This window comes from Aphelocoma coerulescens, chromosome 22, assembly GCF_041296385.1.
Source record: "Aphelocoma coerulescens isolate FSJ_1873_10779 chromosome 22, UR_Acoe_1.0, whole genome shotgun sequence".
In the NCBI taxonomy this organism is placed as follows: Eukaryota; Metazoa; Chordata; class Aves; order Passeriformes; family Corvidae; genus Aphelocoma; species Aphelocoma coerulescens.
Genome location: NC_091035.1, coordinates 4,949,245 through 4,968,508, shown reverse-complemented (window position 1 = coordinate 4,968,508; position 19,264 = coordinate 4,949,245). Strand labels below are relative to the sequence as shown.

The window sequence follows — 19,264 nt, the reverse complement described above, 5'->3', positions numbered from 1 at the left end:
GTTTCCTATGGCACTCCTTGTCCTTGATTGGGCAATAGAAAAAAGGAAAGTGTACAGGAATTTCTGGTGCCCTGCAACCAACAGGTGATGGACCGAACACCTTGGGGAACAGACTTCAGGAAAGGCACTTCAACTATTCTGTGTTTCCACGAGCCCTCCCCAGGGCAGCCCTAGTGCAGGGCAAGGAAGAGGTTGGGTGCGTGGCTCTGCGGCTGCAGCAGCCAAGTCAGCAACTCCCAGGATGTCTGCTGGTACCTTCTACCTGTGTCATGTGTTGTACCTGAGGCATGTGTTGTAGAGTTCAGACAGCAGTTAACCCGGGTCTTGGCTCCAGTCTCAGATTTAGGCCCTTCCTGTGTTGTCCCCATTGAACGCTTCCCCTCCTGAGCGGGTGCTCTGAGCTGACAGGGTTTGTGAGCAGCACAGGAGGAACCTTTGGAAGAGCTATGGGTTTGCTGCTGCTGACATCCGGCTGGTCAGGTGAGGGCTGGTGCTGGATGTTCAAACTCCTGCCCTGCAGTGACATGAGGCCATCTGAAGCTTTCCAGGATTTTCATGAGTTTCTGCTTATTGTTGAAATATAGAAATAATTGACAGGGAGCACCACCAAGGGTGGTCTGTGAAGTCATGCAAAAGGTGAAACTTGGAATTAAAAAGACTCTATCTTGTTCGTGTTTGTCATGTACTCTGGAACTGTTGCTACCAGTTTTGAATTTCCCATTAATAAAAAATTCTTTCACTATTCACTGAGCTCATTGCTTGAAAAATGGGCAATGAACTTGAGAATAGGGTATGCAACAGTAAAAATAGAAGTGTCTTGCTAAGGGAGGATTGCTGGAAAGGAGATTACAGCAGCATTTATCAGAAACATGATGGGAAATGTTTGCTGGCATTGCTAGGAGCTCCTGCTGCTGCTGAGAGCAGGGCCCGAGTGCTGTGGCAGTAGCACATGGCAGCAGCAGCAATCTGCACCTGCTGCTGGAGCTCCAGCCCTGACTGAGGTCCTGGAGCCATTTTACTGGGTCAGGATCCCAAAAGCACTTACTGCAGGGGCACTTCCACCACTCTCCTGTGTGGCAGGGACACATTCAGCACGTCACCCCATTTGGTGGGATTCAGGTGATGCAAAGCATTTCCTTAGAAAGGAATTTGACTTTGAATATGTTTCTGATGTCAATTATGGGTTGCTATCCTCTAAAATTTAGTGCAGCTTAGCACCTTTCTGGACATTTCCAAAAACTGGAGTCACTCTGATCAAATTGATTTTCATTGAGCTGTTACAGTCTCTGAAACTGCTGAGAAGAATCGCAACCATATGGCACAAGGTATTGCAAATGAGGTCTCCTATGACACAATGAGCCTGGAGATGCTGAGCTGACATGTGCAGAGGCCATGGATCTGGAGCAGGGAGGGGACTTGGCACTGGAGTGTGGCAGAGGAGGCCATAATAAACCCCACTGAAAAAGACAAAGCAATTGGCATTTTTGGTAGAGGCCCTGTCATGTCCCCACCTGAGGAGGAGGAGGACACTAGGAGTTTCAGATATTTATACCTCGGTGTGCAGACCAAGTGCTTCTGCTCAGCATGACAGTTTGTGTCCAGGTGACAAAGTTATGAACCTCATGTTAATTCTTTAGTTCTTGGTAAGAAAAGTCTCTCAGAGTGTTCAGGGACATGTCCCACCCTGCTCAGCACCTGCAGTTGTCCTTGAGTGTCCCTCACAGCCAAGGACATGCCGATGGCTGGTGGCAGGGAAACCCCTCCCTTCCGTGCTGCATTTTGACAGATGGGCTGTGTGGTGAGGGCAGCTGAGGGCTGGTCAGTCCTGCAGTAGTTAGGCATGTGTCGGCAGGGAGAGTCACAGTGGTATTAAGTGATTAGAAATACATGAATATTAATTGCTTATGAACTCCCTTTATCACACTTGCAGGCAGAAGAAGTTAATAAATCACTGCTCGGATTAACCCACAGAAGAGTACTGCAAAGGGTATCTGAGATGAGACAGAAACAGGGAAGGGAGCTTTTCTGGAGAGGAAGAAGTGCTGGTTTTAGGCCGGGCACTCACATCACAAAGCTGTGTTCTTTTTCCCAGGGTTTCATGTCTAGAGTCTGCCTCTTGCTACAGAGGGGAGCCCTTGCAGCTCTGAGAGAGAACCCATCATCCAGCTTTGCTGTGGCCATGGCATCTCTGTACCAGTCCCTTTGTAGGAAGCAGACATTTGGTTCTTGCATGCAAAGGGCTCCTGCGCAGATCCCCAAATACCAGCCCTGGGCCTTCCCTGTGGTCTTTGTGCAAGACCAGCCGGTGCCATCCTGGGGACTGTGGCAGCTTTAAAACGTGGGTGGTGGAGAGGGGCATGTTCATGCATTCATTTCACTGCGTGTTATCTGGACATCCTTTGGCGGCTGCTGAGGAGGGGAGGTGACTTTTGCTCCTCTGTTGCATTTCTGTGGGACAGGTAATTGTCTGTTTTCTCAAGTCAGTGACTCGTGCTTGAGTTTAAACTTGTTCTGTCTTGGTTTCAGTGGCAATTATGCAAGGGTGATTTCTATAAATGGGTGCTGGTAGTGTATTGCTTGTGTGGAAATCTTCCTTGCTAAGGTGAATCTTATTTTTTGTCAAAATTTAATTTTGCCCAGAGCAATTATTGTTACCAGAGCTTTCTAATGATTTTAAGTAGCCAAGGTTACATATGCTTGAATCCTCATAGCAGTTTAGCCTAATATATTCATGCAAAAGCGTGAAGGAGGCATTGCTTCCATTTGTTCTTTTGTTCTTCCTAATCCCCATTCCTTTCTGCTCTGCCTTGCTGTCCTTTTCATCACCGTGAAAAAGCAATGACTGAAAAAAGCAACAGTGAAACCCTCTGCCAGGATCCCAGGCATGAGGACACCCAGTTACGTTTCTGCACCTGGACAAGGGGACCCTGCCATGCTGCAGGCTCCATCAATCCCGGGCTTGCTGTGCCTCCCAGTGGGACAGGGAGATTTCAGGTAACCAGGATCTGCTGCTGCTCACCTGTGCATCCAGTGCTTGAAGCCAAGCGAAGAGAGCTGGTCCCTGAACTGCCCTGGGAGAGAAGGGTCACCCCATCCTTCTGCCAGCTGTTCCACGGGAGTGTGGCAGTTTGGAGGCAGCACTGGGATCCGAGGAGCTGCTTGGGGGAGTCAGAGCAACTCAGTGCCAGGCTGTCCTCCACAGAGTGGGATGGAGGCAGCTAGGAGCTGTGCCTCACTGAGATGCTCAAGTGATGCCAGGCAGAGCAGCGGGGAAGATGCACCAGGATTTGGGAGCAAGGCAGGAGAGAGGGAGCTTCTGTCATGTGTAACTGTGCTCTGGGTGCATTATGTGAGGGTCTCCTATTCCAGAGAGACTTACATTAGGTAACTCGAATATTTACACATGAATCGTGGTACACAACGGTCCCATCATCAGCAGAACCACCATGTTCTCCTGGTGCTCAACCTGTGATATCGAGGGGAACACATCCCACACCTGTATCAGAACTTACTGCTTAGAGAAAATGCCTGAGATCCAGTTCCTGGATAAGCCTATTCAGCCCCTGCTGCTATAAAGGGGGACAGATGATTCCATTTAAGGACAATAGACAGACTCTGTTACCAGAGCACAGAATGCTGAACTAATACTGAGAAGCTTTTGATTTACTCTGATTTTTGCAATGAGGGTTTGTACTAGCATTGCAGGCTGCATGCAAATGAAGGTGATGTTACCTGTCTCTGGCTTGGTTGCTGGATTGAGGTTTAATGAGATTCTTTGGTTTGCTTTGTGTCAATCTGTTGGAGTTAAGTGAGATTTCTTCCTCCCACTTTGTTTTGCCTCTGATGCAATTTTGCAACACTTCTTGTATTCCTGAAAGGGTCTTTTGGTGTCTTTGAAAGTTTCTCAATGCAATATCTCTCTGGACAGAGTAAATGAAGATTAAAACTAGGCAGATAGCAGGAGAAAACAAGCAAATGTCTTTGCAGAATCAAACAAAGAGCAAGCGTAGCAGCAGAGGAGCTCTGAGATTTGTCTTTTGTCTGGTAAACCAGAGCACCTGAGCAAAGCTTTCCTGAAGCTTGGGCCGGCTGGTCTCCCCAGGCTGGCAGTTTCTGGTGTCAGCTCAGCTGCTTGTTTTCATAAAATATGCAGGGACCACAGTAACCGTGGGATGGCAGGACACTGGGGATTTGGCACAACCACCTCCAGCTCCGCTGCACAGCCCAGCACTGACCAGCCTTCCTCCACCCGACTTTGTCTGCTAATGAGATCTCATAGCCTGTTCATTTCCATGTTATTTTTCTTCCCAATCAGTGGAATGAACTCTATAAAACCTATGTTATCAGTCTTCATTATTGTTCAGGTTTGCTTTGATTGTGAATGAATAGATTTTATCTTGGCATTAGAAGGCACCAGCCTCTCTTTTCCCTCTTACTTTGCATAGGGATTGGTTTTAAATATTCTCTCTATGTAGCTGCTTCTGTTGTTTTCTGGCTCTGCTTGGATTCAGTCTGTTTTAAGCCTCAACCTTCCTGACATACCCCTTGATTTTGAGTTCAGAGCTGTATACCTGCAGTGGCACAAGGAGGAGGCTACGAACAGAGGAGCAACGTGTTCCTGTGAATCAGGGCACTCAGAAAGTTGGTTTTAAAGGTGCAAGTGTCCTCGTAGAAAGTTCTGGGGAGCAGATAAATATTTAACCAGCTTCTGGAGAACAGCACAGCCCAGTAAATCATCCAAACAATTTTCTTCCACATCTAAATTGAGAAATACAGAAGAGTGCTCTTCCAGCTTAAGACCACCTTCCTCTAGGTTGTGATGCTGTTTGCCTTCACTATAAAAGTCTTTATAAGCTCTTTTATGTTGTATAACATAAGAGCATGTTTTGAGCCATGAATGATCTCTGCTACAGCTGGTTCTGTGCATGATGTTTCTAGATAGGAAAGGTAATGAAGAACAGCCATTCCCAAGTAGCTCACAGATGGATGTCATGGCAGGACAGCCATGCCATGGAACCTGTGCTGCATCTGTGGCCGAAGGCATTCAGAGGACGGGTTTTGCTTGGGCACACCTGGCCTCTTGTGTCCGACTGCTTCCCCTGCAGCGGAGAAGGGAGCACACTCTGCTCCCCAGCAGTGCCCAGGAACTGCCCAGGGCGAGGAGTGAACACTTGACATGGGCTCTTGGTACATTAACCTGGGGACTCTGAATGGGAGGTATTGGGGATGTGGTGGGGACTGTCTGTGTGTCACATTTGCACCTGTATAACATTGGTTTCATTCCCTCATGGTGACAAGAACTACTCGGCTCAAGTGTTGCCTTGCCCTTGGCTCTGTAGGAGCCTTGTCAGACACATCTGCCTGCTTTCTGTAACTGATTCTGCTTCTTGTCTCTTCTCTCTGCCATGAACAGATGAAATCCTCTGACATCGACCAGGAATTGTTCACTGAAAGTTACTGCAAGGTGTGCAGTGCTCAGCTGATCTCTGAGTCCCAGCGCGTGGCCCATTATGAGGTAGGATGTTCTTGGTCTGTCCCTCCACCATTGCAGTTCTGCTCTGAAGACTCAGGATTCGAAGAACTGTTTTTACTGGTGGCATCTTGCTCTGTCAGTGATGTCACTGCAGCGGTGTCTGCTGTGTGTCTGGCTTTTTCTTCTGTTTTTGCCAAGTCAGCCTGCAATTTGATCAGGACTGAAAGAAACACAGTTAGCAAGGGCAGCAATTAAGAGTGCAGCAAAACAAGCTCAGGTTGTATTAAATGTGCTGCACTGTGGTTTGCTGAGTAGGAATCACTGATTGTGCAGAGAATAGATTAGAATTTGTGGATGTATTTAAGCACTTAAGAGGTAGCAAGCAATGAATAATTAGAAAGGATGGATTATTAGAGACATGTTAGAACAGCAATTAACAGCACTGCATATCTTCAAAACAAACTTACATACATTTCTATTAAACAAGGAGGAAATTATGGAGGGGTATGATGCTGTAAAATCCTTCAGGAAAGGAAACTCACTGCCTGGGTGTAGATCCTGCCACAGTGAGGGACTCTTGGTGTTCACCCGATGGGAGAATGGAGATTTTCAGGTTCAACTGCAGAATCATTGTGTGGTGGCTGTGCATGAGGGACTGTCCTCCCCTGGGGACATGTGAGATGGTCCAGCCTCCAGCACTCCAGAAGTGATGCATGTCTGGATTATCTATATTATGTAGTGTGTATGTAGAGAATATATTAATTCTGTATAGTCATCATATATAATGTAGAGATAATATGGAATAATTGGTTTGATTTGATGGTCTTGGAGATCTTCTCCAACCTAAATGGTTCTGTGATTCTGTGTGATGAGCCGGGGGGTGAGGGACTTCTGCACTCATGTGAGGTGTGTTTTGCTCCTGGTTTTGGTTGCACGGAGACTACCAGTGTCTGCAAAGTTCCAACAGGTGCAGAGTTTGTGCACAGGGACCTGGAAGACGAAGTTACCCCAAGCATTTGCTTGACTCGAGTGTTTTGCAATTGATACACGAGGGAGACGTGTGTGGCCAGTGGAGAATGTACGGGAAGCTTAATGTACATGATCTGAGGATACTGTGCTGCATTAATTAACAATGGGAACAAGAGTGCACGTTTGCTTGTAGGGCACTTTACATGTCTGTTTTGGTGAATTTCTCAGGAGCTCTTCTGTAGCTGCTCCTCTGGCTGCCCTCTGTGTGCAGCAGAGAACCCCGGCAACTCTGTGAAGCTGAAGGCTGCAGTTTTAGGGACACCCTCTGGATCTTGATACTGGGCACTGCAGATGCCAAATTTTGTCTACAGGAGGCAGGAGCATTGCTGCAGAAAGAGGAGCAGCGCCTGATGAGCCACAGGGTGCTCAGCCAATCTTGCCTCCTCTGCGCCTGTCATTGTAGGTATGAGCTGAATCATTAATTCATAGCAGATGTTTTTGAAATGTGGAAAACAACACTGTTTTCTGTTGTATATTTTAGTACGAGGTGTTGTGCTCGTTTGTCATCCGCTGTGAAATCCCAGCAGATGCTGTAGACGTTCGGCACAATAATGTCATTTCCAAACCTTGCTGGTGGGTTGCATAACACAGAGCAGAGGCACGGAGTGAGTGAGCTGTAAAGGCTAGTTAGGATCCCCTCTGGTGGCCCATAGGCTGGGAGTGCCCCTGCCCCGTGGCTGTGCCACACTTTGCTGCTCTTGACAGGGAGCAGTGTCCCTTTAGGGCATCTGTTTTGGTCACCACTCCCGAGCATGATGCTCATTCTCCTGGTAACCTTCTGGGACCCTGGTCCCAAGAGCCCCCAGGCACGGTGAGAGGCTAAAAACATGCCCTGAGGTTTTCTGGGGAGGTGAAGCTGGGGGCTCCATCCTGCCTGAGGCTGCCAGCCCTTGCTGCAGGCCATTAATTAATAGTAAGAGTGTAAAATTCACTGTTTTCTTTCTATTTATCAAAGTAGCTGGTCACCATTTTCACACCTTTCTTTTTTTTCCTTATTACTTTTAAAAAGTGTTCTATAGTTAAAAACTGATTCTTTTCATAAAGGAAATAGCAACTTCAGAAGACTAAATTTTCTGCAAATCAGTTTTCAGGAGTCCTGGGGGTGGTCGCCCCAGCTTCCCATGGGCGCTGAGGACCCTTGGTGATGGTGCAGCCAGGGATGGTGGGTGCCAGGGCTCTGTCTGGGTTTGTTTTGGTCAGCAGCATCCTTATCCTTCCTGAGCGAGCCTGGAGAGAAAGGGAATTGATCCACTGCCTTGCTAGTGCAGTCAAGTGAGCTCTACAGCCCTTGTGCCAGGGACTGGAATCTTGGCTCTCTGTGCATGCAAAATAAGACATTTCTCTGTAAGAAAATAGAGGGAAACAGCCTATGAAAGGGGGACGTTTTTATCTTGCCAAACAGGAATAGTCAGTTCCAATCGCTGTCTCATCTCCTTCTCCAAATCACCAACCAATAACTTTCCTTCTGTGCTACTTTGCCAGGAATAAAAAATGATTTTATGTCAGTCACGCAGTATTAAGCGATATTATTTCCAAGGGCAAGTGTAGTGGAAAAATGGCAAAAGGATCAGAGTGTTTGCAGCATTTTTTGCTTCCGACTTGACATACAGCAAATACTGCCTTTTTTACATGTGCTTTGTGCAACTGTGTTTCTGGCTTTGTCTGATGTGTCTGATGCGCCCTGGCTCTCCTTCCCATCCTGGTGAAACTGCCAGGTCCTGCCCTCCTCTCCAGGGTTCACCCCAGGACAGAGCTGAGCCCAGTAGCTGCCTTGGGATATTGACTTGTAATGACGTTCCTGAATGAGGAAATGCCTTAACGAGCTCAGTGCACACTGCAGTGTCGAGTCTCTCAAGGGGGTGATGCTGGGCAGCTTTTGTGCAGCTGTGAGTAGGAGATGAAACAAATCTTACTGGTTGGTGTTGATGCCCAAAAGACTGTGCATTTGCATATTTTAATTCTTAAAGCAAATTAATATCTTAATTTTTCCCCTGAAGTATCAGAAAACTCTCTTCCCATTTCTGCTTCTGGAATAAAGCAGCGAAGTACGGATGCCTGAGACAGTCCCTGGGTGACACTCACGGTGCTGCTGTGACATGCTGAGTATCCCTGAGGTACCCTGGCTGCCCACCCTTTCCTCCTTGGAAGGAACAAAGGGGAGCAGGGTGGCTGTTTGGATGAAGAATCCGCACGCTGCAGGTGGTGGCTGGGTGCCAGGGGGGTGGTGGCCAGACATGGGGTGGTGGCCAGTGCAGGGAGGGTATTTCACACCTCGTGCTCCACTGTCAGTTGCAAGGGGCGACAGTGTGCAGTACTTGCTGCAGTGCCACTGGAAGTCTGTGCCCCAGAAATTGATTTTTTCTTTTCTGTATCTCTGCATCTTTCCTCCCTCTGGAGCTGGAAGCCTCTTTGCTGCTGGATTCTCTCTGGATCACCTATAATTGAACACTTCCTTCCAGCTCTGTCTTTGAGAGAGGTTGTATTAATCACTTTGGTGACCTGCTCTGTAAATTAAAAAGCTAAAACAAAGAGAGCTAAGGTTTCTTAGTTAGCTCTGAGTCCTCATCTCTATGTAGAAGTGTTCACAGTCATTAGGAAGATGTTACCATTTATTTTCATGTTTCCCCTTGAAAATCCTGCAGGAAAATTACCTCATATACAAGTTGCTCTCAGATTTCACCCTGAGCTGCACATTCATCACCACATTTGCTCCTCAAGCTGCTGCAATGCTTTTCTCCATTTTCTCCATAATCTTTATTGCTTCAGGTGTTCAGATAGTGCTTTGCTTTTCCATTTAAAATGAAGGAAGATGCCAGGTCTGGAGGAAGAGCAGCCCAGGAGGGGGCCCTGCAAGTGTCGACTCACCTTACGGGATGAGGGAATGCTGTTTGAATGCTTGTGGGGGAGCAGCAGGGGAGGGCAGCGGCAAAGTGTATTAAAATTCTAACGCAGAAGAAACCGGGGAGAACAAATCAAGTGCCATGCCCTTTGACTCCTCTCTGGAGCTGAGTGCGCTTTGGAATTTCTCACTCTGTCTCCGGAGCGAAGCAGGCAAGCGATATCGACAGCCTCATCAATACTCCTTGTCTGCACGGGCTGGAGTGGTGCTGGGGTTAATCTGCTTCCAGTTGGGCTGTCCTTGGCTGCAAACGGCATGAAGCGATGGCTTGTCTGAAGGAATAATAAACATTGTTTACTATTGGCACATCAGTGCCTTAAGGATCAAGATGTGTGTGCTCAGAAAGGCAATCCTGTGTCTGAAATATTAATGTGCTGCAAGAGCACATACTCTATTTAACAAAATAAATGCTATGCTAGAAAGCAAGGAGCTGGAATGTTATGTTTCTACTCCCAGCTCCCTGTGTGAGATGCTGCAGGCATTTCCAGGATGGAGGAGTGGAAAGGATGTGCTTTAGCTGAAAATAAAGGCTGCACAGGGCTGTTGTGTGTCAGGTTCTTCTGATGTCAGTGATCATGGGAGGGAAAGTGATGTTTGCTGGCCATGATCTCTCTCGTATGTTTTGCTGCTGTTGCTGCTCACCTGCCATGTTGTGTCTTGCTTTGGTGGCAGTAGCATGTAAATCCTTCAGAGGATGAAGGAGGAGGGGACATCCTACCCATTGTTCCCATGTCCCCACCACTGCTGGAATCTGCTCTGCTGTAGTACTCACGGTTTTTGGTGGCTGCTCAAACATTACTGTTATCCTGCAGATCGTGCTGCTGTTCGATAGAAGAACCTTGGCTTGAGGAGAAAAAGCTAAAGAGAGCGTATTTGTGTTGCAGAGATGATGAATGTGCTGCTTTGTTCTCTTGTGTGCACATGCAGGCCTGCTGCGGATATTCCTGGGCAGTTTGTGTCATGGTAACAGCCCCAGTTAAAATATGTTGAGGTAAATGTGGCCACCCATTGCAGATGAGGGAGATAGGTGGGTGCCAGTGTTTTAGGGCACAAGGCTCGAGCTTTCTTCCTGCACACAGGGCAGCAGCAGCTGCTGCATCATGGTGGGCTGTGGGAACCAGTGGAGATGGGATGAGACTTTACAAGGCTCTATGTTACTGCTCTGTTGTCAACATTAATGGCTGAACATTATTTTTAATGCACTCTCAGTGTCAAAATCTATTGCTAAACGGCAGCAACAGCAGAGCAGATGAAGCCCTGTGCACAGCTCCCTTCCCAGGTACCTCTGCACAGAGGCCTATTGCTGTCTAAAAATAGCTGAAGTTAAAAGGCCTTTCCAGAGCAGCCGTAAAACACACTGGGAAAATGGGACCCCGGGGTTAGCAGTAATGGAGAGGTGTAAGGGATGTCACGTTAAAGCTACATGGAATGGAAACAAAGAAAGGTTGCACTGGCTCACCCTGGCCAGTGTCCCCGGGAGACAAGTTCCTGCGGCAGCATTCCCTTCCTGATCCTGCTGCGCAGGAGGGCACCTCTTTGTTCAGGGTATTCACTCTTGCTTGTCTTTAATATTTTAAACTTGCAACCCATGTTTGGATTGGGGTTCTTGGTGTTTGAAAGCAGAGTCTTTAGTTCTTATCGTGTGTTGTGACAGACCCGCCCCCGTGCGCTCGGGGCTGACGGGCTCTCAGGAGTGACTGGCACTGACGCGCTGTAACAGGGATTTGTCTCAGACAGCGAAGATGGAATGGGAGCAACAGCATTGCTGCTGGTGCTGCCATGCTGCGGAGCTGGTGCTGGGCAGCTCACATGCACAGCAGACATTAACTCTTCTGTTGCCTACCTGGTACTGGGATGGTGGGGCTGTACCAGCAGTGAAGTCCACCCACACCTCGAACATTGGTATCCAACAGCAGTGTGGTCTGAGATGAGGGACCTGAGCTGCAGCTGCAGGTGAGCAGCGAGAGTTTAGCTTGCTGTGTGGAGCACGTTTCAGGAGTTCCCAGCCTGCTCGCTCTGTCCCTGCATCCCGTTTCCCTTGACATGTTTACAGAATCGTAGGATGGGTTGGGTTGGAAGAGACCTTTAAAGGTCTAGTCCAACCCCTGCCAAGAGCAGGAGCACCTTCGGCTCAATCAGGTTGCTCGGGGAGGTACATTGCCTGGAAAAATCCCTTAATACCAACGGAGAAGTAAATGCATTGTTGCATTAGTGTAGATGTAAGATCCACCTGCAGAAGGAATGTGAGGGAGTGATGTTAGAAGGGACTGCCAGTGGGTTTGGGGAGGAGCAGGTGTCTGTGGTAGCCCCGGGTGTGGGGTGCAGGTCTGTGGGCAGCAGCACCACGCGAGCCAGGTGCTGAGCCCGGCTGCTCCTGCCATGCTGCTCTGGAAACAGCCTCTGAGAAGAGTTGCTTCCTCTCCACAGGGCACCCAGCAGTGTGTTGGACAAGAGATACTTTGACTACAGTCAAAACCAATATAGGAAGCAGTAAAGCTAAAGATCACAGCTGAAATGGTGATTCCTGAGACAGAAAATTCATGCTCAGGATCTCCACTTGGAGTCAGCCTGGCAAGCCAGGTGGAATGATCACAGATGTAAGGAAGTGGAGCTAGTGGTTGCTTGGCTGAACAGATCCTCAGTAGTTGCCTTGATGTGTAAACAAATCAATGTCCAAACCAATATCGTGCCTCCCTGTTGCTTTGTAGCAGCTGGTTTAATGGGGGTGAGAATTCAGCTGAGCACTCGGGAATTGCAGACACATATCTGTGTGCCCAGGAAGGCAAAAGCATGAGTAGACACTTTTTAAAAAATTAACTCATGGAGGAAAAAGGGGAAGTTGATAGAGACGACCATTAATTATAAATGAGGCTTTTCAAAAATTACAAAAGGAGAAAAAGGACATTGGCATCCAGCAGTGTCTGGAATAACAGCCGGGAGTTCAGCTCTGCAGCGAGCCACGGGGATCTTGACAGTGTTTGCTGTGTGGGTAGTAGAGGCAGAAAAGGGAAGGCATTTGCTGAAAATACTTCTCTTGTCTATTTAAAAAATGCAGAGGATGTTGTTATATCATAGAGGAAGGAATAGATTGGTTCTATTCCAGTAGAAATTTGGAAGGTTGTTAGGCAGCGATTACAAATTCCAGAATGATGTCGTTTAGGTCAGCAGGTCCAGTAATTCACAAGTGGGTGCTTGAAGGGCACTGGCCACATGCTGTGCACTGTCACTGCTCACTCTCTGTGGGTGTGGGAAAGTGGAGGAAGTTTCCAGGAGGAAGCAAGCACAGAGCCAGGCACGGCAGTGCCGGGGGTCCCGTGCGGGGAGCCGGAGCCGTCCAGCTTGGCACAACTCCTGGGCACAGCATGCTCAGGAAAGGGGCTGGAGAACGATGTAACTGGGTTTCTGCTCAAGGTTTGGAGAACTGGGCCAGCCAAAATGACTTTCTCTCTTTTGATGAGATTACAAGTAGGGCCAATACAGATAATAAAATTGATATAATCATGTGACTGCACGTTGCATGGCAATGTAATTAAGAAACTGCCAGCACACAAAAAAATCAACACAGTGTGCACTAAAAGGATTAAAACCCAACCAATGGCCTTCTGAAGAATAATTCATTACAGACTAAGAGAAGCTGCAGCCATTTGGGCTGCTGTGGTGGTTCCTTCCTTCATCTTGCACCTGTGCCTCTGCTGGTCCTTGGTGCAGCCACATGCTCTCCAGTGTGGGGGTCCCTGGCCTTTGGCTGGAGAAGAGGTCACAGAAAAGGAGGAGCAGGAGAGGAAAGGTAAACTGCCCAAAACCATAAAGCTGCCAGCACAGGAGGGAGCAAGGATTGATGAAGGGATATATGGGGAATTGGGAAATGAGATTATATGCTAGCACAGCCTGAGGGAAGCTGCAGAGATAGTTGATTCGAACCTGATGATGGGAGATGGGAAGAAGGCCCTCTACAAGCAAAGTGCTTTAGACTGCCAGGTCAGCTTGAATCAGTGATGTAAAGTGGGAGCAGTTCTGGGGCCGTGGTGGGGTGCCTGAGCTCATGCAGCTGGTGAGAGGACTCCTCTCCCAGAGCCCCGGACAAACGCAGGGAAGGGAAGATCTGTGTGTCTGTGTGACCTGGCAAGCCCCCGGCTATAATGCCTCAGCTGGCAACTTCTGGCCGTGTGACGGGAGATGGGTCAGTCCTCCCCAGAGCTGTTGGTAAATCCACAGAGAAGGGATGAGAAGTCCCTCCATCAAACAGGGCGAACAGGGCTGCATGTCCCAAACCAGCCCCATCCACAGCTCCCGGGGCCCTGCCAGCTGCCACTGCTCCCGCAGAGACTTCACTGCCTGCTCTCGCCGCTTGCTTCAGGCAGAGTGTGCTGCAAAACCTGATTTATGCAATATCAAATTGCATTTCATAGCACAATTTAGCTCTGCTTTGCCCTTCTATGTTTTGGGGTTGAATTGCCAGAACTTTGCTGTCTCTGCCACGATCTTCTGTATTAGAGTAGATTTGATAGAGATAGAAATGATCCATTTATTTACTTTTATTGATGAGCCTTACAGTAGCAAATGAGCTTGCAATGCAGAGCTCTGCAGCAGCTGTGTGAAAACAGACTCTGTCTGAGCTCCCTGCATGGTCAGGGCTGGTTTTCAAGCCTGCAGTATTAAACCAGACTTAGTGCCTTTGAAAGGTGCTGTTCCCACTAGACAGTAAAGTAAAAATGCCTTTGGCATAACACTTTGTACAGCTACAAAAGAAATACTCTTGGGCACAGAAATACCCTTATTGCACCCAAAATGAGGTTGTGGTGGCTGTTGGAGGTGCCTCCAACAAGGCAGTGTGCTCGTTCCGGACTGAGGATTTACAGATGTGGTTTTGTCTTTCCTAAGGCTTGCGCATGTGGTGAGATGGATCAAAATGGGAGCTGGAGGTGGCCTAATCCCAGTTTATCCCAGTTTTCTGGCTCCTGTTTGTGGTTCTTCCTTTGGCCCCCCATGTGTCTGGCAGTTGCCCTCTTTGTGCCTTGAAGCTGCAGATTTTCAGTAGGGAGAGGATAACCCGCAGTGCTGTTTGTGAGCAGCACGCTAAGAATAATCACTGTGCTCCTGCCGTGCTCCTGCTGGGGTGTTGGGATGATAAATACACATGTAAATGTAGAAAATGCCAGAGATAAAATGGATGACAAATGGGCTGTGCTTCCTCTGCTCCTCAGAGGGAAGGAGATGCTCACCACATGCATGCGGAGGCCAGGGATGATTTTAAGCTCCGCTTTTATGACCGTAAGATAATAAGGTTGCGTAAGGAGCTGTGTAGTTTTAAATTACGCCAAACATAAGTTATTTCTTTGCCTTGGCTTTCACAAATCCAAACAAATGTGTCAAGAAAGGTGAGAGGTGTTTTACAGAAGGCTGAAGCTTCGCTGTCTTTTAACGCTGACAGTTGGGCGTCATTTATGGTCCAGCTGAGCTCCACGGAGCAGAATCGTAAAAATTATTCCTCTTAACATCTTTGCAGCTTACACACACCCAGCAACCCCTCCCAAATTTTTTACCCTCTAAACTGAGCAGGCTGTGGCTGTGTGCGCGTGGGCATCGTGACGTGCTGGATGAACTCAACCGAGGGAAGAGCCTCGTGACTATGGGGAGGATGACTCGAGGGAGGCTGACTGCTCTGCGGGGTGTCAATGCTCAGGGAAGAAATTCAGCTGAAAAACTCTGGCCACATTGCCTTTACAGTATGTTTGACTGGCCTTGTGTGGTGCGAGGGACCCACCAAGCATCACTTCAGGCAGGAAGTTGGGACTGCAGCCAAGCACCAGGAGTGGCGTTGCACCTCTGTCCTGTGCATTTCAAACATCTATTTTGTCATTTCCTAATTATGCAGTTGCTGTCTGGGTTGCTCATGTGGTAGCTGGAGCTTTGGGGTTTCCTGCACTTCACCCTGACCATGGCAGGTCACATTTGCTAAATGCAGCAGGAAGACAAGCTGGGGACAGATATTTGACATTATTTGTCTTGACTGATTTGCTCTGTGGAAAAAATTATTGCACAGTCACATTTCTGCATGTGAATACAAATATAGCTTCCTGCAAATTTAGCTCCAAGTTTATACCACAGGAAAAAGAATGTTCCAGAACATGCTAATGATAATTTAATATTTTTAAATTGCAGCTCTGTGATCTGAAATTATAACATTACGGTACTGTTGTTCTGTGGGGCAGTTGGAAAGGGTGATTCAAAGGAAACATTTGCATGGTAGCAGCTCCCCATGTGTCTGCTGCCCATGTGCTGGGTGCAGGTACTTTGTGGCTGCAGGCTTTTCCCCCCTGCATCTGCTGGAAGACAAGACCTGATGTAAGTCAGGGTTTTGAAGGTTTATGTCTGTACTCCTGCTGTAGAAGCTTTAAAATCTTCCTTTAAGTCTTGCAAGTCCCAAGGATTTGCTTTGGCTGCTGCTGCTGGGGTCACCAGGGGATCTCCTGTCTCTTCTAACCCCACCTGCCAGCGAACTCCAGCTGTGCCCAAAGGCAGCGTGAAACCTGCTCGTGTCTCCCTCACGGGAGATTTTTTAACCCTCTTACATTTTATCATTCTAGAAGCATAGGAGCTGTGAATTTGGTTTGTGTGTGTGCCTCTGACACCTCAGGATGCTGTTGTGTCTCTGGCTGAAGCTCAGTAACCCCCATCTTTCAATCTGCCCCACCACGGAAATGGTCTGATAACAAATGCTGTCCTTCCCTCGCCGTCTGATCCTTGCTGTGTCTTGGAGGGCCTGCAGGCAGCGGGACTTGGAGAGGGGCCAGGGTGGACCACTTCTTCTGCTAATGGCAGGTTTCATCCCACAGCTCATTTCAGCAGGGTGCAGAGCTCTGTGAAAACTCTGAGAAGTGCAAATGCTCCTCGCCCGGATCCTTCCCCCTTTTCTGCCCTGGTGTTGGATATATACGTCAAGGGGATATGAAATCTGACTGTGGGTTGGTGTAGTGAGCACAGCAACAGAGCCTCTTGCTCCTTGTAACTTCAGTTCTCCTTTTTCTTTTCTTTTTGCATTCCAGAGTCGGAAGCATGCCAGCAAAGTCCGCCTCTATTACATGCTTCACCCCATCGATGGAGGCTGCCCGGCAAAAAAGCTCCGGTCAGAAAATGTGGGTATAATCCAAGTCCCTGTTTATTCAGCTGCTTTGTGAATCTTTGACTCTGGGCTACAACATTCTCTTTATTACAGCCACAGATGATCAGGTGCCCGGAGGTAACATTTAGATTAGCCGAAATGCAAAGTAACTGGAAATAATTTTCAATAAGCTACACAAGAATTATTATGTACGTCAGCAACAGTAATTGTGTTTTTAGTTATTCGAATGTTCTTTCATAGGAAAAGATATGCTGATAGCAAATACTCAGGGCTTTCTCCATTTCAGTGCGATGGCTGGGTTTGCTGGTGAGCAACTGGGGCAGGTGATAGGGGTGATGCCTGCGGGAAGCTCGTGCCTCCAGGTGAGGGGTGACGGCCACTCCAGGGTGCTGCTGGCAGGGCCTTTGTGGTTGCTCTGTGTGGAGCAGCACTGGGGTCACTTCCAGACCCCTTCACCCAACTTCCAACACCACTCTCAAGGGTGCATGTGCACCTCAGCATGGGATGTGGAGGACAGAGAACCAATCAGACCTCAAATAAGTCAAAGTTGAACTACTTCCCACTGCTTTTGTGAAGGGCAGTATGGAGAAGGAATGTAATTCTGTGCTTGCTGATGCTTTTGCCAAGGGCAGCCCTAGTGGGGGTGGATTAACGTGTCCTCATGTTCTAGGTGAATGCTAGGCTAGGCCAGACCTAAATTCTAAAATTATTTGTGTTATAAAAATATAGCAGGGAAAATCTGCCAGCATTTACAGCTCAAAGTAGGCCTGTTGCTGATCTGATATTATACAAGCCTTTGCATTTAGAGAGAGCAGAACATCTCTAAGGACACCTCCAGTGCTGCACAGTAACACCCCTACCATGTGCATGTGCAGTGCCCAATCCCGGCAGTGTCACAGCGACTTTAATGAGCATTATAAACAATCTGTGAAAACCAATTAAATTCCTGTAGAAGTATCTGCAACTAAAAAGGGAATATTAGCCTTTTTTCATCAAAACTGTTACATGGCTGTATGCCATTGGGTTGGTGTTCTGCTGACCACAGAACTAACACCCTGTCCTTCTGCCAGGTGGCAGCAGGAGGGAGAGGTGGCTGCAGTTGTGGATGCTCTGTGCAATGGGATTGGAAACAGCATCTGCTTCCTGACCTTTCTGGGAGGCGAAGGGAGGGGTTGGCTGTTGTTTGAGGATTGCAAAAACACTGCATTCCCAAAACACCCACTAGCCCTTTGGAGTGAGAAGTAGAAGGCTTATACAAGTAGTTTTCCAATGGATAACAACTCGATTGTTGTGCTCTTCATTATTGTTTTAATTTGGTATGGAGGAGGGGAAAAACCTCATGTCTTGACCTTTGATTTTAAATTTCTGCTTAACATTTCAACTGAAAGTAATCTGAGAAGGCATCAGGGCCCTCCTGAAATCAGGAGTTATTTCTTTAAGTCCCAGTATTGGTAAATCGGGTTTTAATCCTGATTCTCACTGCTTTTAACCCTGTTTATGATCAGAGCAGACATGGTGAAAATGTCTGATGTGGTATGCAGCACTTTTTTTGGGATGGGAGGAAAGCCTTCAAATCCCTTCTAGTCCTACTTGTACTGTAAGATAGTAAATTGCTTTAACCAGCTTCATCTTCCTTAAAGAGGAAAGGGCTTATAACAGCGAGGATGAATGGTTTGGGGGAAGGTAGCATGATATTAGGTTCTATTGTTGAGGCAACGTGTGTCCTGCAAAGTGGTGCTGGGGGTGGTGGAGCCAAGGGCTTGTGCCTCTCTGCAGCTGCCTCAGGAGGCTTGGCCTCAAGCAATGAGGAAATCAGAGCATTTAATGCTTCCGGGGCAGATTTTGCCATGTGCTGTAACTGAAATCTTCAGCACCTACCCTGAGACTGAGAGGTAGCGAGTGGTTTTAGGGCCAGCATTCTTACTGTCTTTCGTACCCAACCAGAGGTTTCTAACCAAAGCATTAGGTATTGGTTTAGTGAAAGAAATTAGCAATGGAAGACTTCATTCTCCGACAGGTTTAAATGCTCACTGAACCACATCTGGGCAGTGGCAGGTGGGGGGTATCCTGGCTCACCCCATCCTCTCCAGGCTGCCAGCAGCTCTGTTTCTGCTGGAGAGGATGCTGTGGGACACATGCTGACCTTGTCACACCTCTTGCACTTCATTTAGGGCTGGTTGTTCCTCAGAATGTTCAGGCCTAAGGGGCTCCAGACTTAGTGTTTCAGCTTTAGAGAGCTATGAACTGGTACTTGCTCTTTGTCAGTACCATGAGAAAAACAGGCTTCAGAATGGAAATGTCCTGAATTTCCTATGGAGCAGTACAGAAAGCAGCTCTTTAACAGCAGCACTTTCATGAACTGAAAATTAATTCAAATTTTAAAGTTACTTTGCAGCACTTTAATGCTGTGGTTTATACTGCTGTGTTCTAGGGTTTGTATCATCTTTTCTTCTTAGTAAAACCTAGGAAATGAAGACAGCAGATTTGTATCTGTGGAATAAAAATCCTTACTTTTCCTGTGGGTTGCTTAAGGAACATCTAGCAAAGGACTGCAAGTGCCTGGCCCTGAGTGAGAATTATGCCTTTTAGCAGCTTGCTAACAGGCAGCCAAATAACTGAGGTTAATTCTGTTGAATATACAAGACTAGTTTTGAAGTTTCTAATATTACAAAAAGAAGCCCTATAGATTAGGCTGGCTCGGTACAGCTACGGAGCGGGGGAAGAGAAGGGATGTTAGTGC

At 47.6% G+C, this 19,264-nt stretch overlaps 1 protein-coding gene across 4 annotated transcripts in view; it reads left to right on the top strand.

Annotated features, from left to right (window-relative positions):
• The window catches only part of ZMAT4 (zinc finger matrin-type 4), a 59,273-nt gene that overhangs the window by 21,736 nt on the left and 18,273 nt on the right, over positions 1–19,264 (top strand). For all 4 annotated transcript variants that reach the window (XM_069035501.1, XM_069035500.1, XM_069035498.1 and 1 more), the window contains 2 exons: positions 5,414–5,515; positions 16,448–16,537. In XM_069035501.1, the coding sequence (XP_068891602.1) occupies positions 5,414–5,515; positions 16,448–16,537 (192 nt within the window). The remainder of the gene's footprint in view (positions 1–5,413; positions 5,516–16,447; positions 16,538–19,264) is intronic.